The following is a 23288-nucleotide window of genomic DNA, read 5'->3' as shown; positions in this document are numbered from 1 at the left end:
TGGTAAACAAGGGGGACAAAAGGGGCTTTGAGCCGTGCCGAGCGCGGCTCCCTTGGGCTGATGCCCGCGGCTGCTCCGGATGAATGCCTCCTCCTGACGTGCCGCATAACGGGAGCCTTCAGAGATGAGTGCCCTCTTTTATTAATCGACTTCTGCTTTCCTTTGCCCCCTCCTTCTCACAGCTACGCCGTGCTGCGAGGGCAGATCTCCGCGCCGAAGAAGCTGTGCTGGCGATGCACCTCCCTTTACCTCTTCATTAGACCGTGATCTTTTTTTCGTGTGGTGTAGGAATTTGCATTTTTCTCCCCGAAGCACTCAGAGCCCCCTCCCATCCCTCAGTCCGAGTTCTCAAAAGCTCTAATTTACTCCACACACGATATCTTCACATTAAAAAAAAAGCGCTTTTTGTGCGTGTGTTTTATTTTTTTCTCGGTGTGCCAGAATTATTCAGCTCTCTGAAAGCACTGAGGAATCCCAGTTGGACAGACTCTAATAATTAATATTTCATTGCATTGGATTTACACGTCCTGCAGCAGCAGAGACAGAGTCCCCCGCAGCCTGCAGGAAAACACAGTTGGTTGTGTTTTTTTGTTGTTATTTTATTTTTCTCTTTTAAAGCAAAACTGGCTGTTTTTGCTTGGTTTGGTCTGTCTTTGCTGCAGAAAAGCTTTCTTGTGAATTTCTATGGTGAATATAAGGGGACATAAATCATCCTGGCCATAGATGGGGAGCAAAGGGCACTGCAGCTCCAGGGCACCCAAAACTTCCCTCCTCCCACGGAGCAAAACCACCCTGGTGGCAATTCCTCCTCTGCGATGTGGGGGAGAAACAAGGCACGGGTGCGATTTCCGACCACTAATTCTGATCACAATTAGAGCTGGTGGGGACCACAGAGAGATGGCGATCATTAGCACGAGGATGAGGCTGTCCAGAAAATTACCCAGTGGATCCCAAGAACTTAAATTAGAATGGGCACTTAAATTAGGATGGGCACTGCTGCACCCATCCCCTCGTGTCTGAGCAAAAAGCATGGACAGGAGGGGAAGAGCATGTTGGGGTAAAGAAGGATCTTAGTAGGGTAGTTTGTTTCCCCATCCCACTGTGGTTTCTTGCTGTTTCCATGGGATTTCAGCATTTTCTTCTGCCCCTTGCTGTGCCAATGCATGGTGCAAGCAGGACAACTCCAGGCAGTGGGTGAGAGAGAGAAAGAAGAGGAAGAAAGAAGTGCCTGAGCTCAGCACTTAGAGGCAGCACGAAGCAAACCCCAAGTCCTTCCCGTGGCCAGGGCTGGCACACGCATGCAGCAGGGACATGAAGCAATACGCAATTAGAAATGACGTCATAAATGCCTGATTGCGGGTAATTAGCAGCAGTGTAAATACCTAAGGAGCTAGTCAGATGGGTGTAAGGGGGAGCTGTGACGTTGCTGCTTCGGGTCTGGGCTGTAAGATGGCCAGACCCGCAGCGTGCCGTTGTTCTCCTCCTCCTCCGGCATCGGCGCTGCCAGCTTGAAGCCTCCAGCAGCCAAACCCACGCAATAAATTTATCTCTGCGCCAAGCTGTGCGTGTGTGGGCAAGGCTGGAGGAGTGCTGGAAGCCAACAGGAGCCGTCAAGCCTTGTGAAGACGAGGGCAGCCAAGCCTCCCCGTGGCCAGCAGCCGCCCCTGTTGTCCCACCACCTCTCAAGCCACCGAGATGAGTGTCGCAGCAGGCAGGAAAACCCCAAGCCACCTTTCTGAAGAGCAATGGCACTGAGCTGTTGCCCAACCCTTTGCAGGGTGAGGGGTGAGGACCTTGTTTGCTTTGTGGGGTGGTGAGCGTCACCAGGATGTTGGCGGGACCTGCTGGGTCATGCAACCTGGGGAGGAGAGAGCAGGTAGCAGGTCCCCAGCAGGCATCCAGTGCTGTAGGATGGACAAAAATCTCCCCAAATTCACACCACCTCCCTGATATGGGCTGGTGTAGATACTCCACTGGGACATTAAGATTTTGGGGGGTAATTCCAGCTTTTTAGGGAAACCAAGAGTTTTCCAAACCAAAGTCAGAAGCTGGAATGAGAACGTTTCCCGAGAACTGGATGGGGCCAAGACACATTTTTTTTTGTTGTTGCACAGATCAAGAAAGCTTTTTGCCATGTTATTTCCTTTTCTTTCTTCATTTTTGACTTCATAAAACTCGATTTCAACCATTATGAAGCGAAGGAACCTTTGGGAACTCACGCCACAGCCTTCATTGATGTATCTCAGTGCTGGGAGCCTCAGCCCGTGCCTGCCCCATTAACAGAGAGCTGGGCACTTCAGGGTGATTCCCCAAATCAGCTGCTTTCAATCAATGACAAAATAAAAGGCCAGCAAAACTACAGGGAAAGATAAATAGGCAGCAAAACTATGGGGAAAAATAAAACACCATGTAAGTATCAAAAGGAAGCTCGATGGAGGTTGGCCCATTTCAACAAAACTTCTGTTTAGCTTCAATGAATATTCAGACTTGAGGGGGGAATAAAAGCAAAGAAAACCACTTTCCTGGGAAATTTTGGACGGTTTCCAGCGCTGAGAGCCGGGCTGAGCCCACGAGAGGGAGCTGGTGCCTCTGCGCGGCGCCGGACTGGCTACCGAATGCGGAGAGCTGGAGCTGCCAGAGCGATTTGCAAGGGATGAAAAAAAAAAAACAGCAGCCGTACAAGGGATGCGAGGGCCCTGCTGGAAGCCTCCCAGAGAAGGACGGCTGTGTGAGCAGCCCTGGCAAGCCTCCAGTGTCTGCCTGCTCCCACGCCGTCGGCAGCCGGGGACGTGCCTCGGTTTGGCGGCGCGGGGTTCTTCGTCTCTTTTTTCTTGGCACCTGCAAGGTCCCCTGGCCTGGGGAGGGAAGAGGGGATCAAACCAGATGGGTCTGCACCTTTCTGCCCCGTTTTGGATGGCTGATTTTCCTTTTGCAGTGACTCCTTCAACAAATTCCCTCCCCTCTAAAGCTAAGCCCCTCTAACTCCTTCCATTCCTCTTAGAAATGGTCTCAGCCAAAAGACAAGACTGGCACCTGCAACCAAGCAAATTTCCCTTTTCTCCTCCTCGTGCATGGGATTTTAACTTGCTCTTTAACCCACTGCCCATTGCCTTCATGAACTTCATGGAACCAGAGAGGAGAAGAGATCCATGAAGGTTTTAGGGGAGAGGATGGTCCAGGTGAGGCTTCAATCCCACATCTGACCTCAGGAAACCATTTGGTGGCTCTGATTCACATGCTTCTGATGGAGATAACAACACAGGGCTTCTCCCCTGAGCTGGGGGGCTCTGTGGCTCTCAGCATTCAATATTTTGATGATGTTTCCTCCAACTGGTCCAGGGATGTCCTTACCCAGGGCCAGGGAGGGTCACCGTGCCCACCTGGTGCCACCAATGCTCCTGCATCCCCCCTGGCCCCTGTAGCACCGTGCTGCTGGACCCGGTGTGAACACTCATCCTCCCCGCAGTGCAATGCAGAAACCTGTCGTGGCAAAGCTGGGGCTGCTCCCACGTCGCTCCCTCCTCCAGAAATGCTGTTCTTTGACTCACCGAGGAGCTTTTGTGAGCAGCTCTGTTAGGGGCTGGGCATGCACAGAGCGCAGAAGGAGCTCTCTCCCTTGCTGTCCATCACATGTGAGGTTTTACAATGGATCCACGTAGGCACAGAGGTGAGGACGAGGGAGTGGACACTGCTCAGTGTGTCGGCTGCTTGGCCAAAGCCTAATCTGATGTCAGCAGGGACACAAGTCTTGTGGCCAGAGGCATCTGCTCAAGCTCATCTGGAAGCATTCAGGACCCTTTGGCCTCGTTGCACGAGGATCCTGGCAATGCAAACAGGAATCCACGGGGCCAGGGATGAGTCCCCAGGGATGACCCCAGTGCCAGAAGGAGATGCAGAGCCCCGTGTCCTCAGAAAGCCTCTGAAGGCAGCAGGAGGGCCTCATGCTGCTGCTGAGCTGCCTCTCTCCTTGGTGGGCACGCTGCCCTCCTCCCCAGCTCTGGTGTGGGATGGAAGGACACTGAGCAAATGCTATAGAAGGTGGGAAAGCAAGGAAGAGACCTGGAAATGTCCTGAAAAAAGCTGGGAGACCGGCTCATCTGCTCCTCTCCCAGCTTCCAGCTGGATGGCAGCAGTGGGGAGAAGGGAAGTGGGGTGCCTTGTCCCCTCTCCACAGCTTAAAAGCCTCCCCAAGCTGCTCTGTGTCTCCTTTCCCCACTCTCAGCAGGGAAAAAGTTTTCTGGGCTGGATGTTGGTGGTGATGGCTGCACCCCATGGGCTAGAGAACTGCTGGGTCTGACCAAATTTCACTTCCCAAAATACCCACTGTCACCAAGGCAGCGATTTGAAGAATCAGTGGGGTGAATAAAAGGTCTTGAGGCTAAAGGCTACAGGGAGGGAGCCTGGCTCCATCCAGGCTGGTAAACAGCAGAGGATGGGGCTGGCCTCCAGGCTTGAGGGGTATGGGGTATGGCATGTCTGTGCCCAGATGGTTGACCCCTTTCCATCCCCAAACCTTTGGTGACTGTACCCAAATAGTCCATTGGGACTGGGCTGTCTCCTGCACAGGGTCTGGGAAGTGAAAATTTGGCCTCTGGGGTGCACTGATGGGCAATTTTGTGAGCCTGTGCCCTGTCCTTGATTTATTTTCTGGCGCAGAAGTAGGCTTGCAGCTATTTTTTTGTTGTCAGAGCACTTCAGTGGGCCAGCCAGGACCCTGCATCTCCGCTGTGAAAGCCATGCCTGAAGGAAGAAGGGTGAGGTTTTGTCTGCCAAATGGGTCTCCATTTCTGAGCCACCCCAGATCCACTTCTCTTGGCTTTTCCTTCATCCCAAACCCCTTTTTATAGGGAAAAAAGTGGGTTTTTCCTCCACGCAGGGAGGCAGGAAAGAGCAGCTGTGAGCAGAAGCTGGGCCTGGCACCAAGCGCCGTGTTTACAGCTCGGAAATGGGAGGGCACTGCTCTGTCCCGTGCTTTCAGAGAAAGGAAAGCTTTGAGGGGCCTATTTTCCCCAGATCAGCGATCCCAATTCCTTCCCCTCACCCTGCTCCTCCAGCAACTTCCTTTAGCGGCTGCGTTTGAGGAGTAAAAAGCCCCAGCTCTCCTGTGCCAGAGATTTTGGGCATGTTTCTCAAGCTGGGAATGGGTCAACCCCCAAAAACTCAGTGCATGCAATCAAAGCGGGGGTGAGTTGTTCCAGCTATGCCCTTTTCTTGTCAAAGCAGAAGGGTGTCTGCAAACCCAGGGCGGTTTTCCACCCTGGTGTTGCTTCTTGGCTCCGTGTGGGTGGCTTTTGGTTCCCATGCCCTTCCCAGGCGGGTATCCACGAGGTTTTCAAGCCTTCGTGCTGTGTGGCTGGCGAGCTGGGCTTGCAGAGGGTTGTTGCCAACAGATGGGATCGATCAGGGCAAGGAAGCTCGCCATAGCCTGGAGCAACAGGGATGGGGTTAGAGGAGCCAAAACTTGGAGGGGGCTCCAAGCATCTGCAGCACCCAGGAGTGCTCTGGGGAGAGACCGATGCTTTTCCCTCTGCGTGACCACCAGCACAAACGTCCCCCAGCAAAACCACACCTTTATTTTTCCCCAACAATAACAATATTGGAAAACACACACACACAGAGCTTTGAGTTTTTGGCTAGCCCTCCTGGGAAAATACCCTTTTTGCTCGCCCCGTGAGGAACACGATCGTGTTCCCAGATATCCTGTGTTTGTTCCCCTGCCCTGCCGAACACACCCATCGGGCTGGGGTGGTTTCAGCCGGGATGTTTCCATCATCCACAGCTCCTCCGCCTGCTGTGGGCTCTCCTCCTCCTCCGGGGTGAGCCCCGCTCTCCATACCCTCCTCGGTTGCCTTTGCTGGTGCGGTCGTGGAGGTTTCAGCCTGGCTGTTACCCAAGGTGTGATGAGTTTCTAGACGTAACCAAAGTGCCTGGTTCTCACCAAGCAGCTGGGGTTTTGGTGTCCTTCCTGGCTGGGTCAGCAGGAGCAGGTCAGGGGAGAAACCGGAGCATCCTGATCTCCCCACGCCTGTGCTGAGTTTTTCCACTCTCAGCCTGTAAAAATCCAGACCCAGAGCCCCTAAAAGCAATGAACAGAAGTGGGGTTGTCTGCGGAGCTCATCACAGCTTTTCCTCCACCAGAGAGAAAGGAGGTTTTCTCATTTCACTCTCAGCTCTCACCTAACCTTGGAAATTTTAGCTATCGGGTTGCACAGCACAGGATATTTCCAGCCCTGAAATACCCATCACTCAAAAGCATCGGATGAGTCAAGAACCTAAAGCAAATTAAAAAAAAAAAAAAAAAAAAAAGAGCAATTTTGAAAATCATGACTCTTTCCTTGCCTTCTGGGGAAGGAGGGGGTGTGTGGCATGCTGGGAGCCTTTATAATGGGTAGATAAGGGAAATTATATTTCTTACAGAAGCAAAATGGATAAATACATTGAGACTTTCTTGGTGTCCCTGTGGACGGCTGCGGAGGCTCTCTCAAGGCCAGCTGCTCCCCCAGCTGTGTCACAGATGAGTTTCTCTCATATCCCTGGCCTGGCAGCTCCAGACATCTGCTTTCTACACCACCACGTGTCTCCAGGATCTGGAATTTCAGTTGGAAAATTTAAAAAAAAAGACAAAAAACACAGGAATCAGAAAGACAGGAGTGATATCACGCATTTTCTTGCTGCAGAGGATGGCCAAAATGATCTGCGGCAAAGCTTTAGGTTGGCTTTTCCCTAGCATTTGCACTGGCACGGTTCAGATGTTTATCACATCCCAGAACTTCCAAAGAAATACCAAAGCTCTGCTTGTTGGGACCAGCAGGAACACGCTGCGGGGAATGGCCCCATTTTGGTGCCAGTGCCTTGGCAGTTCACGTGAAGGAGAATCAGCAGGGCTGGCCCTGGGATGAGGGGAAATTTCCCACTTTCAAAGAAAAGGCAATGACAGATTTGGGAATTATCAACAGAGCCCTGGTACAATGGCAACTTCAGTAACCTATGGGGGAGTCATTTCTCCCCAAATGTGGGTGTTCTCCTTGGAGAGGACTGACATTAATTCCTTAGGGGGTATCCTAAGAGGGTAACAGGATTTTCTCTTTCACCTCTTCTTCTTCCCAGCCCTCCTTCTTCACCATCCTTTTTCCTTCGGGCCCTGCAGGTCTCTAATATACCCCCTCCTGGCTGCACAGACCCCGCCACAGACTAATAAACCTTCACCAAGGATCCAAGGAGGATGATTCACATCCATAACCTTTTCCCTCTGCAAACAGGGCGGTGCCCAGGAGCAATCCCATGTCAGGACATGCGACAAAGCTGGTTGGGGTGTGCCCAAGCCATGCTGATTGTCCGACCTGATGGCATGGGTGGCCTTGGGGCTGGGCTTGTGCCCTGTTTGGTGAGCTGGTTGGGATCTGACCCTTCAGCCAGGACATCGATGGGGTTGTGAATCAGGGTGTTTCACCCCATGATATGTTGTTTGGTGTCTCCCCAGGAGCCTCCAAGCTGACGGGGATGAATTACCTCTTAGGACCTTGGAGGTTAAGGGGATGTGGGAGGATGGATTTGGTAGCTTCTTGGTTGGAGCTGTGGCCCTGAAGGACTCAGGTTCGTCACCCCTGTTGAGGCAAGGCCTCTGTGATGGGCACAGCTGTCACACTGAGAAGAAAGTCTACCTTGATCTCCTTGTGTTTCAGCCTGATGTGGTGGATTTGGCCAGCCCTATGCTTCCTAGGGGAGGTTTGGAAGCCTCCATCATCTGCCACAAGGCTGCCTTGAGGAGCTCTGTCCTGTTTTGAGCCTTCCATGTCAGACGGAGTCCTACCTGTTCTTCAGGGAAAGGAAGAAGAGCACAGGAGGCCCGAAACAGAGAGAAAAGGCACAATCTCATGTGCAGGTCTCCCTCTTTCCTTGAGGTTTACAGCTCCCATGATCTTCTACTCTCCAATAACCCCATTGCCCAGATGAAGCACTCTCTGGCCTCCCAAAGAGGAAGGAGAGGGCATGACCAGACCAGCCTGTTGCTATTTGGGGCTGATATGTCTCTCTTGCCTCCTGTGCTTCATATGAGTGACTCAGGCACACCAGGAGCACAACTCATGGCCAGTTCCTTCCCTTCTTGTCCCATGGTCTCTCCTTTCCCCCACCGAGGCTGCACTTTTTACACCCCCGAGCTGAAAGGGAGAATTTCCTCCCTGCTGTCCACGATCGGGGCCACCCTCCAGAAGGAAGAAGGGGGAGCTGACATTAAAAATTCCCCGGGCTTGGCAGCTTGTTCCACATAGCTGCTCCATCACGGGCTGAAAACCCTCTTTGTCTCACCCTGGTTACACAAAAGGGGACAAGCCTTGCACAATGTGCTCCCAAGGTCTGGCACAAACAGACACGCTGACCGTTGCCAAACGCAAAAGGGAGTTAAAGTTTCTTCCTTCAGATTCCCATGCTCTGTTAACTCTTTAACACCCTCCTTGACCCCACCAGGTTTACACCCACCTTCCTGCAGGAAGCTTCACCCCGCTGCCCTCCTCTCTTTTTTTGATGTCCCTGGGTAAGTATTTTTCACACCTTCTCCATCTTCCCACCTTCCCTGAAGTCTTCTGCCACCATCTTCACTCCCCACTGCCCCAGTTGTCTTCTTCTCCCTGGCCTTTTTTTATTTTTTTCCAGCCTTCTTCTTCCTTAGCTGAAAAACTGGGCTGCTCTGTGCTACACGGGACACCCGAGCCCTGGCAGTGGCCCTGGGCGTGACTGCAATATCAACAGCGTGCAAGAAAACTGTCCTTTGGGAGCTGGCCAGACCCTGGTAGACAAGACAGGACAAAATCTTTTGTAATTTTCTCCTTCAGGGACATGGGGATGGGGGCCAGCGGTGCCCTAGATGCCTTCTCCATCCAGGCTCCACAGGAGGCCCGGCAGTCTGACTCCAGCAGCTGGTTAAACTGGGATTTGTGGAGCTGTAGAAAATGCTCCTCAGACCTTGACAGGCTATGTTTAATACCTAAACAGCATCTGCACGCAAGAACATGTGCACTTTGCACCCTGATAAGTAATGCCATCACAGGGGACGTGGTGAAGGACCGATCCTTCCCTCCCATCCCATTTTCTTACCTTCCCCGTGCCTGTCTTTAATTATTTTCCTGCTCAAGCTTTGCCTGTTTGCTGTGATTTATTTTGCTTTGTACCAATAATTCTCAGCTCTTTCCTTCTCTCTTTCCAGTTCTGGGTTAAATATTAATCTTGTTTATTATTATTAACCTTCCCTCTCCCTAATCTATTTAAATGCTTTCTCACATTTCCACTTCCTACAGCCCATTTCTCACTTGTAGATTTTCTATTCAGCTGCACTTTGCTTTAACAGTGTCATTTATTTACTGCTCATTTATTTGTTTTAATTTCAAAGCCTTTCTCCTTTCTTATTGTGGGCTGTGTTCACACATTGCTCTCTTCTTCCTGCTGAGGAGCAGCATTTTTCTGCTCGGTTGGCTCCAAGATGAGCTGAATTCAGAGTAATAATTCAGTTTCTTTTCTGGATTTTCAAAGTGGATTGAAGGGAAATAAGTTTTGCTTTCTATTTCACCTGCTGGTCAATAAAAGTTAAACAAACTTGTCGAATATTTATTCTTTCCCTTCACATTCTAGCAGATTGTATTTCCTTCCTGATGTCATTTGAGGATGTATTAGTACGTCTTGTTCAGAGTATGGCTTTTTAGCAGATTATTTCCTAAGCATAATTGCTACATTAGCTGCCACGTGGGTCCATCACAACCTTGTTAAAAATGAGAATGATTAAAGATTCATGCACAAGGTCAGGGCAAATCTAGAGATCAGAGTGGAGGGGGTGAGCATCCAGTTTACCACCCTGGTACAGGCAAAGCAGAGATAGAAATCATTGGGGGCTGAAGTTGCTGTAGAAAATGAAGAATTGGGCAAAAGAAGAATGAGTAGAGGAAAATGAACAGTCACAGGGGTTGGGCAAGGAACCACCTGCCCAGGATCCTACAGATAGGGGACTGGAGGAAGAGCCCATGGACCAGCTTCTTGGGGAGCAATTTGGGGAAAAGAAAGAGCAATTGGAAATTCTTTATTCATTTTCCATGTGTTTTGTGACCTTGTAAACCTTGCTTATGAACTTGGTCTTTTCTCTCTTTAATGATGAAGGGTCCTGGTCTGCTGGGATCCCTTCTTGACCAGGAAATGTTTCATTTCTTTACCATTTTCTCTTCCTTCCATTCCCAGTTTAACTCCCGCAGCCATTCCCATGCGCTTGCTGCCTCTGCTGCAAGCTGAGCAGTTTGGCAAGAGACGGTGGTGGGAGCAGAAGGAGGGAGCCCAGACAGACTGGGAAGGTCACCGGGGACTGGAAAAACCTGTCAGAGTTCAGAGCTGGCCAACAGGTAGCAACAAACATTGTCACCTGGAGACCTCGGTGGCTTTTGGAGGACAGAGAAGCAAAGCAAACAAAGGTGTTGGACCCCATCCCTGCCTGGGCCCTTGGGAGCCCCTGTGACAGTCTCCAGGCACAAAGAAATGGAATGCTAAAATTAAATGATTTTCTGCTTAAAGCATTTAGTGCAAGTGAGTTAATTCTGAATTACTATGGGCAATGCACTGAAAATGCTTTTTTATATATTTTTTTTTAATCATAGAATCATAGAATTCTTTTTGGATTATAATAGCCAAAATAATAGATTTTTTTTTCTATTTTTTTTTTTAATCCTCTCCTACTTTGCAGTATTCCAGCTATGAAGCTTTATATCATGGTGGAGAGGAAGGATGGAGGGTGCCAGGCGATGCCTGCTGTTTTGGAAACGATGAGCCACACTGGACTGGCACAGCTGCCTCTGCCTTGCTCCAAGTTTCGTGGTTCAGCCCTGCCGAGTTAGAAGGGACTCCCGTGCTTGAGTCATAAATTGTTCCCCCAATTAGCCAGGCAGACGTTGTCAGCAGAAGTAGGTCTTGGAATAACAGATTGGATCTGAAGGAGAGGGAGAAGAAATTGCTACTTGTAATGGGCTAGATCCTACGCACAAACACACCCAGCGCTGATTCCATGTGATGGGCCGTCACTCCCCAAAACCTCAAATTGCTGTAATCAGAGGAAGGCAAAGGAAACACAGTCCCAGTATAAAACCTTCCGATGGTGCCCCGTCCCGCACCGTGCAGGCTCTGAGGGAGCACCGACCATGAAGGCTTTTCTCATTGCCCTGCTGGCGGCAGTCCTGTGTGCCGAGCGAGGTAAGATGCTACAGAGGCTGGGGAAGCCAGGATGAAAACACCAGAAGATCAGGTAGAGATAACGCAGGAACAAGAAGGTTTGACTGCTTTTGCTGCAATCGCTGAAGCCTTGGTAGTGCAGTTTTTCTTTGGTATCGCTTGCTTCAAGTGATATTTAGTGAGGTTGGGTTTTAGCCTCTGCTTGAGCTCTACCAAGCAGCTCATAACCCAAAGAAGATGAATTCACCACCCTGCTTTCTCACACCCTGGAGTACCGTGCTCCGAGCATCTGAAGACAGACACACGAACTGAAAAACACTAACAGTCGAGGAATAGAGCTGGGCTCATGGTTTTGCCTTCGGTTTTACTTTTGTTCCTGAATGAAACTGCTGGAGTTGTTGATAAAGATAACAGGGCTGGTGTCGAGACCGCATCTTCTGCCAGCATTTTACTTTAGTTCCCACAATGGCATTGCAATTAAGAAACCAGGCTGCTGGCAGACACTTGAAAGCCTAAAGAGCTCTTTGTTCATAGGTTTGATGAGCTTTTTTAAATGTCTTGGAGTGAGTGTGTTTGTAATGGGATCCACAGTGCGTTGCGCTTGGCCTCTTTTGAAAGGAGATGCAGATATAAGTAGAAAATTGTCTAGAAATATCCAGATGAGAAACAGCGGCTCTGTGCACGTCTGTAATCCCACGGAGTCCTGCAAGGCTTTTTTTTTTTTTTTTTTTTTTTTTCACTGTTAAAGCTACTTCTGGCTGCATTTGCAAAACCAGAGCTAATGGAGGATGGAGGCCAGATATAGTAGGCAAGGCTTCACAACAGCGATGAGGGTTTAAGTGGTTTCCTGACTGGGAGGGCTTTTTCTTGCATAAGTCAGTGCAAGAGAGCATGAACACATTTCAGCTGATTTTGCACATGTGCTGGGGTCTTGGCTCTATCTGCAGCAGGAAGTGGTTTGAATGGCTGTGTGAGATTTGTCAGGAGAACGAATTAGGGACAACCAGAGGGGCTATAAAATGCAATCACGTATTAGCTAGGCAGCAAGGATTGCTCTGGCATGGTATGCAAAAGGGCAGCGGCGCACAGCTGAGATCAGAGGACTCCAGAGGGAGCAGTGAGAGGTTTAACTTGTCCACGCGTGGAGAAGCAGTGAGTGCTGACGAGTCTGTTAAAAGGAGGTTAGAAGCAGGCTGCAACACGGCTTGTTTTGTCTGTTGGTATGGAGAACACCCACACTGACAATACCTGGCACTAGAAGAGAACATTTGGGTAGGTTTCTACCAGAAAAAGGCGGTCAGTTCTTTGGTGAGGACCAGAGGTGGCTCCAGAGACATACCCAGGGCACCTGAGCTCCCTGCAGCAGAGAGGTGGCCTTTCCCTCTCTGTCCTGGGGTATCTGGGGCATAAAATGGGTTCTTATTTTCTTCTAAAGCTGCTTCTGGAATTATCTGAGCAAATGTCAAGGACAGGTTCAAATATTTGAATCAGCCGAGCAGCTGGGCTTTGGAGAACGTCCGGGAGGAGATTAAAAAAGCAGGTTCAAGTTCAACTGAAAAGAGCTGCTCTGTGTTGAAATAAGAACCTTCCTGGGATGAGAAAACCAAAAGAATATGAAATAGGGGAATTTTGGTCTAAATGAGAACCCTTCCTGGGTTGTCATTCAGTCACTTTTGTCCAGGACCGGTGGTGGCAATGGAGCTGGCTGTCCTGAGAGCTGCTCAGCCCCTCTGCCCCCCTGGCCAGGAACATTTCAACAAACATAAGGAACGTAAGGAGCATTTCAACAAACTCCAAACAGGAGGGAAAACATTTCCACCAATTGTCAATCAACCTCCAGGGAACACGACGGCACGTGCCCGTGCTTCTAGCTTGGCCAGCTGGCCAGCCTGCAAATTCGACTCAATTTACTGCAGTTTTTGTTCAGAAACAGATATCCTACCTCCTTCTGGCGTTGTAATAGCCCTGGCTGAGACCTGCTAATAATATCACTGAGGACATGTTGTTCCAGGCGATGGCTGAAATAATCTCTCCATTGTTCAGAGCAACCTCTCCCAGGGAACTCCCTTTAACGTGACTCTGTGCTCAGTAATTTACTTCACCGGGGTGTCATAGGCTTTAATTAATTCATGTTTGTACAGCGCTTTGGAGATGCACTCTGAAAACACTAAAAACTTGGTTCTCACCTGAGAATGGTGCCAGCTCATCCTCCACTTGCCAAAACTGTACTAGACTAAACTATACCAGGTTGCAAGTTCTGCTTCTGCAGGCTGGCTGTCAACCAGGCCAACGTGGACCCGGGGGAAATGGAGCTCAGTCTGGAAGAAAAGTCACGCGAGAGTGCTGCTCAGGCTGAAAAATGTGTTTTCAGATTTAATCACCAAAAATTTCAAGCAAAGAAAGAGAACTAGTTTTGTTCTGTTTGTCTTTTCAGCTTCATTAATCAAAGCAAACCAACTTCCTATTTCACTTTTAAACTCGTTTTTAACATACTTTTTACCTTGCATTTTCCAAGAAGGGACAGGGCTTTTGACACTTTCTTCCCAGGAGGGCATAGCTGGAAACTACTAACGCTTGTCATGTATACTTTTTTCCAGCTTCCTCTCTGTTTTGCTACACATGTGATAATGAGCACTCTAACTGGAACTGCCTTAAAACCTACAAGTGTGAAGATCATGAGAAATACTGTATAACCACATACAGCACTTCTGGGTTCGGTGAGTAGTAATAACACATCAAGGCTTTTCTTATTTATTATTGTTATTATGATTTTTTTTTCTTTTCTCCAAGGACACTGATGGGCAATAATATCTTCAGGGCAGTAGTTGGTCTGGTTGGAAAGAGTTGGTCACTGAAGGTTAAGGCTCACATTGTGTAATGTGTGTGTATCCCCAGCAGTGCCTTGTGAGTCACCACCTGGGCTATGTTCCTCACCACCTTGTGGCAGGGCTGGCTGGAGCAAAGAGATTTTCACAAGCAGACCTTCTTGCTTGCTCTGGGAGCTCACATCCACACCTCGTAAAAGAGGACAGAAAGGGGTTGGCCATAAGAAAAGTGATTTTAGGAATTGAATATGCATTGGGAGTGGTTTTTGCTGTGCTACATGAAGCATGGTATGGGTTTCTAGCAAGGACTTTCTAGTGTCCTCCGTTTGAGCCAGGTTGAGTGGATATTCACCCAGCACTCAACAAATCCACTGATCTCTTTTATTGCTGCATTGCAAATTAACCGTAGAGCAATATACCTCCTCCCGTTGTCCTCTGGTTAGGACTTGCAGAGGAATCTTAAATCACGGCTGTCCTTTCTCGTCTGCTCCCCATCCAGGCAAGGACACGGGATACCGCATCACCAAGAAGTGTTCTGCAGACTGTCCTGAGACTAACATGAACTTTGGCGTGGCGGCCATTTCCACCAAATGCTGCGGTACCTCCTTGTGCAATTTCAGCGGGGCCAACAGCGTGAAAATCAGCTACGCTGTGATGCTCCTGGGGATTGTGGCCAGCTTGGTCTGTGTCATCAGGGCAGGTTTGTGATGAGGGTTGCAGGTAGGAGAAGACAAGACAACTCAAGGACCTGCACGGTCTTGCCAAACCAAGAAACCAACACCTTCTAAGTGTCTCCACCAGGGGCTGTGCTATTACATTGTGTTTTTTTTTTCTAAGATCTCGTTTCAGATCCGATCCACAAAATGGCATGGCAGTATAGCTCCTATTTTTCCCCTGTGTAATTTGTTGTTTTGTACTAATTTTCCCCAAGAAAGCTCTTTTGATATCATGTGTGTGACAATTGTCAGCCAAAATAAAGATTTATGTTATTCTACAGCCTGTTTGATATATCCACACTATGCTCAGCTTGAGAAAACCGGTCTTCCAGAGAAATGGCTGTGCTTTGCATCTCTACTTCACATCAAATTCCTTTTATTCTTTTAGCATCTGGGATCCTCCCTTGGCTGCCTTTCTCCATTGACTTGGTTGCATCCAGCAGCTCAAGAAAGCCACTCCATAACGCCCCACGTTATGCCTGATGACTCAGAGCTGATGAATGAAGGTGTCAATCTGGAAAGGTCAAAGCCATTTGCGCTGTCCCCATTGCAATGTGGCGCTTGCAGCAGCAGAAAGGAGTTTTGTAACTACAGACACACGGGAGCGGGGGGCGGCAGGTTGTGCTCGTGGCTGCGCCAGCAGCTCCTCATGGGATCTCTGCAAGGTGGGTGATTTTGTCTTTTAAAACAAGTAAAAGGCCCTCCCCATGGTGCTGGGGATGTCCAAGATGAGGACGGTGATGCTGGAGTTGTCCTGCCTTGAGGAGGAGCTGCTGCTGAGAGATTGCTCCTGATTTTCCTATGGGGAATGAGGAACGGGTAGACATGGTGGTGCCCGATCGGATGGGGAGCTCTCTGCTCTGTCCCTGCTGCATTTCCAGGCCTGGGGATGGGGGAGATGATGTGGAGATCCCTGAGGAGCTCTTGGAGCAGAGCTACACCTAAGATGATCAAACAACATGCATTCTTGGATCCTCTCTTGTAATTCCTCTCTTTTAAATCTGCTTTTGTAATTCCTGGCTGAGCATCCCACAGGCACTGAGCTTCAGGAGGGCTGGTGGAGAAGCAGCACCTGGAAAACCCTCCCTTGTTCTCAGCCCAGCTGGTTTTGAGGGGAGCCCTGCTCCAGGCAAAGGGTCTGGGCGGCGGGGAGAACTTGCAGCGCTGGCTGCAGACTGTGAGGATGGACGGGGTGGTGGTTAGTCATTCTGCAAAGATGTAGTTTCTGGGCAAGGCGGATGTCCTGGCATTTGGTTAAATACACAGTATATATGGGCTAGCTGAAGAATGGCAGTGTTGTGGCATTTCTGTTCAGAGAATCCCATGGAAACTTGGCTTCCGCACTCTTTTTTATCACGTTTACCATCTTTTTCTTTCCCCGTATGCTAACCACAGCAATTTCTGAAATTGTTCTTAAAGCTTTAGGCCAACTGGAAAAATCCACAAACAGCATTCGAATTAAGCATCGTGGTTAGTTTTATATTTCAGCTTTTGTTTCATGAAAAATACACGTTTTCACCAAAATAAATTGTTCTTCCTTCCTTCTCACATGACAATTTCAATGAGGTTTAGAACAAGGCAAGAAAAACACTCACCCCCTTCACTCTCAGTTATATCCTTTGTTCCTCTTTTCATAACTTCCCGATAGATACTTGTAAACTGTAATATTATCTTCTCTTTGCCTGGGCCCTCCAGTGACCTAATGCTCTGTGTCCTTTCTGTCCCCATGGATTCTTTTCAATCTGTCTCACCTGGTACTGGTGAGGGATGAAGATAGCATTAACATCAGAGGGACACATGGGACCAGTTGGAAGAGTGCAGGACCATCTAATGGCAAATCCCATCTGACAGAAAAACCCTTCAATAATTCCTTTAAAAAATACACAGCCTCTCCATATCAAAATCTCAGCAGCTTGCAGGAGACAAGAGATATTTTAGTTTTTGCTTGGATGAGACTACAAGGGAGGGAAAAAAAAAAAAGTGCCTGGCTGAGCTGCTATTTCTGTACCTGTTAATGGATGCTGTTGGCTGAAATAAATCTGAATGTGGGCTGCCTCTGCAGTGCAATGTACAGGCTGCAGAACGGCATCGCCTGGTGACTGGAGCCCCCTTTTCTGCTGTTACCTCGAATAGTCTGCAATAAAAAGTTGATTTACCAATAAAGACTCATGACGTCTCTTTTGGACTGGAGCAAATAAACTATTTCTCAAGGAGATGAGGGCTGCAGTCCCCGGTATGGAGGGTGCAAGCTTCTGTTTTCCTCATTCTGGTACGTTACAAAGGCACTGGCGTTACAATGCCAAACAACACCCCTCCTTTGAGCTTTCCTGGGTAATTGCCACCTCTGTTTCAACCGAGTTTCATGCTCTACCTATTGAGAAAGCAGAAATTTCCTCACCTTAGTCACACAGGTTTCCATACTAGCAATATTTGTATTTCCAATTTACAGGGGCTGGAAAGACTTACATCACCTGAAGAGCTAAGGCATGCTTTTTCAATGAGATGATGACTACAGGCGGGTCATACCGAAAGCTCAAATATTTAGTGGGAGACAGAAATCTGAGCAGCTCTGAGGCTAAGAAAAAAGAGGAAGTACAACAGATGGAGAGCAGCAAGGGGCAGAGTTCCTGGCAGAAGCTTGGGGCACGCAGGTTGCTCAGGCTGCCATGCGAAAGGGATCCAGACGGGTCATTTTTTTTGGGACCATGCCTCCATCCCCACGATCAGATGGCAGAGAGGCAATGGTGGGAGGAAAAGGCAAGGGAAATCAGAATAAAATGAGAAACATTCTGAGTTTGTACAGAGAGAACATGATAAAAAAGGAGGAATAAAGAGCACTGTATGGAAACCCAGTGGAGTATTCTTATTTGGCATTTCAAATAATTTTGGCTGGCTGTAATTTTTATATTTTTTTTTCCTAAGACTTAATGAGTTGAGAAACTTGATCAGGCAGCCCCTCATTCTCCATGCTTTCATTGTTTTGTGTTCTCCTTGACATTTATTTTTTTGCAATTTGTGAGAAAATTCACAGCTTGTTCGATGTGATGGGGGTGGGTGGGTGTTATTCTTATTTTTTAATTTAGGTGGTCATTTTCAATGCCCAGTGGAATTTATTTTCCAATAAGGCAACATTTTCCCTCACATAAAATATCCAATTTCTGAACAGAAACATTTAGGATTTTGAACTGCAATATTAAAAAGGCCCACAGAAAATTATCTCTGGTCCCGTATGAAATGCAGTGGAACGAGATTGCTCTTGTGATCTAGCTGCACTGACAATCCTGGGAGACATTTTGAAGACGTTTCGATCACAATTTCCATTTCAAATTCAAGCCATTTCCATACGCACAAAAACAGTGTGCGAGGACAGGATCCTCAGCCGGCGCTGAGACCCAAGCGAGCCCGGAGAGGTGAACATTCCTCTTCTCACGTGGGCGCCGTTTTGTTTTCGTGTTTTGCTTTTCCTCCACTTACCCAGAATTAGAAACTGTTGCGTACTTAGTACCAGCTGAGCAAGACACATTGTGAAACAATTCAGAAAGGAAAAGGGGGGGGGTGGGGGGGATAGATACACACTCGTTTAGATTTCCAACGTATTTCCCCACACAAGCACTGACACGTCCCTCTCAATCATTCATCATCTGACACTGCAACCCCATAGTTATTATCCCGGGATCAAAGCAAACACTGCCGAGGTATAAAAAGTGCCCTGCGTGAGTCCTGCTCGCTCTGGAGGCTGCAAGACCTGCAGAGGATGAAGCCTTCTCTTCTCGTCGTGCTCGCCGTAGCCCTGTGCGCGGAGAGTGGTGAGTCGCAAGGGATTGCTTTGTGCTTGCAAGACCCCGGAGCTGGGGCATGCCTTTGACTTCTCAAGGGAGACGAGGGGATTTTGCAGCATGGATGGCAACGCTGAGCCTCGTTTCACTCTAGAGGATGTTGCATTTCTCAGAATAAGAAGTAGCTGACCTGTTTCATTTAGCAGATGGTCTTCCAGCCAGGGGATGTATCCGCACCAGGAGATGTTGGAAGGATGCTGAGGGGATGAAGTGGGGGATGAGGGACCCCCCTCACCTGGCCCAGCTCAGCCCTTGCAGCAGCTCCATGCAGGGAACCCTGAGACTTGGTGCAGCTCCATGAGAAGGGGAGTTAATTTTGCTTTATGCAGTTGTGGATAGGGAAGTGGTAACATCTGCAATAAGGCTGCAAATGTAACATAAAGTAAAGCATGACTTTTTTTTTTTTTTTTCTTCCTTGCTTGTTTATTGGAGGCAATTACAAGGTTTAATTGCCTGAAATTGTAGAGATGGTAATGCCATAAGAAAATGCAGCCTGGCTCTCATCCCTTTTTTGCAGCTCATTGCTTTGAGCTATAACATTGCCAACAGTAATCCCAGACCTGGAATCGAGATGCAGAGTCCCATTCTCACTCTGACAACTTTTTCCCTTTATCTGAACATCCCTCTGACTATTTCAAGGGAAATATTTGGTTCCCTCGGCTCATGTGGCTTTTGCCTTATTGCAAACTGAATCTTTCTCTGGCTCTGTTGTAGGGCTTTACCTGCAAATTAACGGCCATTCTGGTCTCCACCTAGCAGAGCACTGAGGCTCATAGTTAATTTGAAGCTGTAAATGTTCTTAGCCCGGGACTTCAGAGGCTTTAAACCTGGCGTGTGCTAAATCATTGTGCTCAATGGGGTTGAGAAACTTGAGGGTGATAAACGGATCCTTTCCTGCAGCTTATCAACTGTAATCACATTTTTTACAAAGATCACGTAATGAGACAGCAAACTTACTAAAGGAGTCAGTGAAAATTAACACATAGGCAGCACCACTTTTGCTGTGCAACGTAGCCAGAAGGCTGGTAGCTGTTCCAATTAATCCTGAACCTCACCGATTTTAACGGTGCAAATCCTGCATCTGCTAGTGCTTGCACTTGCTAACGCTTTACATATGTAAGCTGTTTATCTGGGTGGCTCGAATTATTCACGTGAAAATCTTCCTTGAGGAATGTTCCTTTTCCTCTAGAGCAGAGGTCTTCCTGGGCACAGGCAGAGGACCTTCAAAGGCAGCCATGTGTCTCCAGAGTTGTCTGTAGTAAATGCTGAGCACGAGAGAAACCTCCTGAGCACAGAGGGAGGTTGGCAAAATCACCTTGCATGTGCCTGCCCTCCTCCCATGGCATCTAGACTCCTAAATTAGCAGCTTTGGGAGGTTGGGATGAAACAGGGCTTGGGCATCCAGAGAGCACCACTATTTTCTGTGTAGATTCAGGAAGTTTCTCTTTGAATGGGCTTGATTAAAGAAGCTGCATTAATTAATGAATAAAATGAATGACACGTCTGGAAAACCCAGTTTGGGAACTTGGTTGGTAGTACAAAGTTATCCCAGGAGGAAAGGGTGGGTCCTTGTGGGGTGGAGTGCTTGTGTGGGGTTTGCACAAGAGAAGAGAATGAGGCATTAGCAGTTTGCATGCAGGTGGCCTAAAGGAGGGTCCCAGACTCAAAAATGTTGCCTACAGCATCAGGACAATGCTGAATGATTTGTGAGGACTAGAAGCCACAAGAGGACAGTGAAGGTCAGTGCTAGATGGCCACTGAAGGAGCAAAAGGGATGCTGTTAGCTGTGGTTGTAGAGGAGGCTGTGTACACAGAGGATGACTATTTATATGACTATTTTTTTTATTATTTCTTATTATTATTTTGTGGCTTCCTGTGAAATGCAGTGCACGCCCTAGTCACTTCAATTCATGACCTGAGATGGGGTCAGGTCCTGACTGGCAGCACCCTGTGCACTGGGGATCCTCTTTGGGTCAGATGGCCTTGTCTAGGGTCAAACACGGGCAGAAATGAGGTTGGGAAATTGCTGGAAAAAGCACCAGAAAGGGCAAAGAAGCTTGGGCAAGGAAGAAGAAGGGCGAGGGAGATGAAGAGCAGGGGAAACAAAGGTAAGGGCCAGTGCTGGTACAAGAATATGATGAATATTAACTGGCCACAGATAGGGATAGTCCGGGAATGTGAAGAATGAGACTAATCCCCATTGGGTGACATTACTGCAGGAGTGTTTGCTGCAGATAAACAGATGAGCAGGAAATTCCTCTTATCATGCAAAGAAACCTTCCCCGAGGATCTCTTTGCTATGAATGGCTGCTTGAGCCTCCTTGTGTGCAAACTGTTTTCATTCAAGCAGATTAGCACAGCGCTTTGCAGATGCAGTCCTACAGATGTACAAATTTTGTACAAATGTTGTGGTGCTACAGTCTTCACACACTAATGGCTGTGCTGCAGCTCAGGGGCTGGTTTGCTGAGCCCTGTTGTCTACAGGTCCAGGATTGCCTCCTAGCATACAGGAGAGCTCCAAAACTGAACCAGTCAAATGCAATCATTCACCTTCCCACCAAACAGCGAGGTGCAGAGCAGCATTGCTCGTTCCTCATCGAGATATGCTGAGGAGGCATGGAGCAAAAAGTTCCCACTCTGCATGGCCACAGGGGTTATTCTCAGATCTCTTTTCCTTTTGGTATTCAAAAGAGTTCAAGAATTCACTGTTGGTCTGCCTGTTCTGAGAAAGGTTGTGTAGGTCAGGGCTCTCCAGATACCTCAAAGAGGTTGTGAAAGGGAGTGGACGGGACTCAGTGGGTCTCTTTCCATGCAAGAACTGTTGGCCACCCAATGGGGCTGGAAGAAGCCAGGTTAGAAAGGGCTCAGAAGGACTTTGGGCTGCAGGTAGTGTTAGACTGGGGAGCTATTTCCAAAAGCACCCTTGGGGATGCCAAAATTTTAAGAGAGACTCACGTAAGTATCCAGAAAGGAGATTCCCGGAGGGTTGCTAAAAAAGCAAACCACATCAGTGTCAGGAATCTGAGCTTCAAGTAATTTGGATCCAGGAGGGTTTCTGAGGGGAAGTTTCATACATTTTTGCCCTGTTTTTATGCTTTCCTGGTCTGTCCGTGTCTGCTGGGTTTGCCAGCCCCTCAGTCTGGGCCAGCACCACCATTTTTGTGCTCCTGGGAATGTCCCTAGAGCTGAGCCATGGTTGCTTTGTGCTTCTCTTGCAGCTTTCTCCCTGACATGTTTCACATGCAAAGATGCAACATCCAACTTACAGTGCCTGAGTACAACCACGTGCTCTGACCACGAGAAGTACTGCCTGACGACATATTCCACCACAGGACTCGGTAAGTGTGCAGCTTGTCCTAGGGTTTTGATGACAAACGGGGACCGCGTTAGGCTGACTGCAGGGTGTCCTCCCACCATAAGGTGTGGCAGAAAAATTAGGGATCATGGCACGCAGAGGAAATCTTGTGGCAAGTGGGAACTCAACGTAGCACATCTCTGTCGCAATATATCGCAATGATACCATGCGTATTATTAAGCACACCTAGGAGAGGGAAACAATGGAAAAGAAAAGATTTCTCTGCACAAATCCCTTGTATAATCTGCAGGCTCACATATATATTTAAAATGTGGTGGAACTTGAAAGGACGGGGTGCTGTGGAAGGAGCAAAGCCAAGGCATGGTGACAATGAAGTCTTGCAATCTTGCTCTGTACAAATGCATTAGATCTCCAAATCCCTGCTTCAGGTTGCATTCAGCTGGCCCTGAAAATGACACAGGAGTCTTCAGGTCTAGGGATGGTCTCCATAGGTCACATATAAACAAATCATGATGTGATGTGCCAAAGCCCAATGGAAAACCAACGGCATTAAGTATAGAACAATATACTCCCTAGTGGATATTGTGCAGATAGATATTTAAAAAAAAAAAAAAAAAAAAAAAAAAAAAAGATAAAAAATCTGACATTTCTTCTTTTTGTCTCTCTCCTACTTCAGGCAATGACCGCAAGCATCACATCACCAAGAAATGCTCTGCATTTTGCCCATCCATTGACGTGAATATTGGCATTGCTGGTGTTGCCACCAGCTGCTGCGAGACTTCCCTGTGCAACATCAGCGGGGCCAGCAGTGTGAAAACCAGTTACACCATGATAGCTGTGGGTGTCTTGGCTAGCCTCGCCTGCATCCTCCGGCTCGGGTTTTAAAGGGGCTGGGGGGAAAGGAGCTGCCTGGCCTTGCATTGCCAGGGTTCCGGATCTCATCTGTACATAAGTTTCTTTTGGGGTCAATGTTGCCCTGCCCTGTTTCTCCTACTTGGTGTGTCACATCCCATTGGCAAATATTTATGCTCTTTCTGTGCTCTGATGAGCAAGCACAAAAGTATGGCCCTACCTCAAAATGGTGTTCGGAAGAGAAAGGGATGGGAGTACCATATAGGCACCATCTCTTCTACTACAAAACTTAATAACTCCATAGATTTTTTTCCCCTTCATTTTGGCCTTCCCATTCCCCTGTGCCATTTTTCCCTTTATACTATTTTCTGCCCTGCATCATTTTGCTGAGGAAGCCTTTGATATTATAGTTGTTAAGCAGAAGCTGGGCACAATAAAGTGTTATTTTAGACTATTGTGTGAGTGTGTGGTATGGTACATTGGACATAGCGGCTGGATGCGTTCGTGTTAGCAGCAACAAAAGTGGAGGCGTTAGTCTGCAAAC

At 48.2% G+C, this 23288-nt stretch overlaps 1 protein-coding gene and 1 long non-coding RNA gene across 4 annotated transcripts; one reads left to right on the top strand and one right to left on the bottom strand.

Moving 5' to 3' along the window:
• Window positions 1-5768: 5768 nt before the first annotated feature.
• Window positions 5769-7841, bottom strand: LOC311431190. Of its 3 annotated transcripts, none has more exons than XR_014689306.1 (3): window positions 7662-7841; window positions 6416-6587; window positions 5769-6272 (listed from the first exon to the last, which is right to left on the bottom strand). It is a non-coding gene; the product is annotated as an uncharacterized lncRNA (long non-coding RNA). The 3 variants fall into 3 exon arrangements; XR_014689307.1 differs by having other exon boundaries at window positions 6437-6587; XR_014689305.1 differs by having other exon boundaries at window positions 5769-6587.
• A 3135-nt stretch (window positions 7842-10976) lies between these two features.
• On the top strand, window positions 10977-23198 carry LOC311432476 (uncharacterized protein). Its single transcript, XM_084510925.1, has 8 exons — window positions 10977-11220; window positions 13797-13916; window positions 14524-14728; window positions 15308-15405; window positions 15838-15917; window positions 18402-18546; window positions 21795-21914; window positions 22569-23198. The coding sequence occupies exons 1-8, from the start codon at window positions 11169-11171 to the stop codon at window positions 22775-22777; spliced, it is 1029 nt and encodes a 342-aa protein (XP_084367051.1). The 5' UTR covers window positions 10977-11168; the 3' UTR covers window positions 22778-23198.
• The last annotated feature ends 90 nt before the right edge of the window (window positions 23199-23288 follow it).

This window comes from Aythya ferina (assembly GCF_964211825.1).
Source record: "Aythya ferina genome assembly, chromosome: 2".
Classification (NCBI taxonomy): Eukaryota; Metazoa; Chordata; class Aves; order Anseriformes; family Anatidae; genus Aythya; species Aythya ferina.
This window is presented reverse-complemented; position numbering and strand designations above follow the sequence as displayed.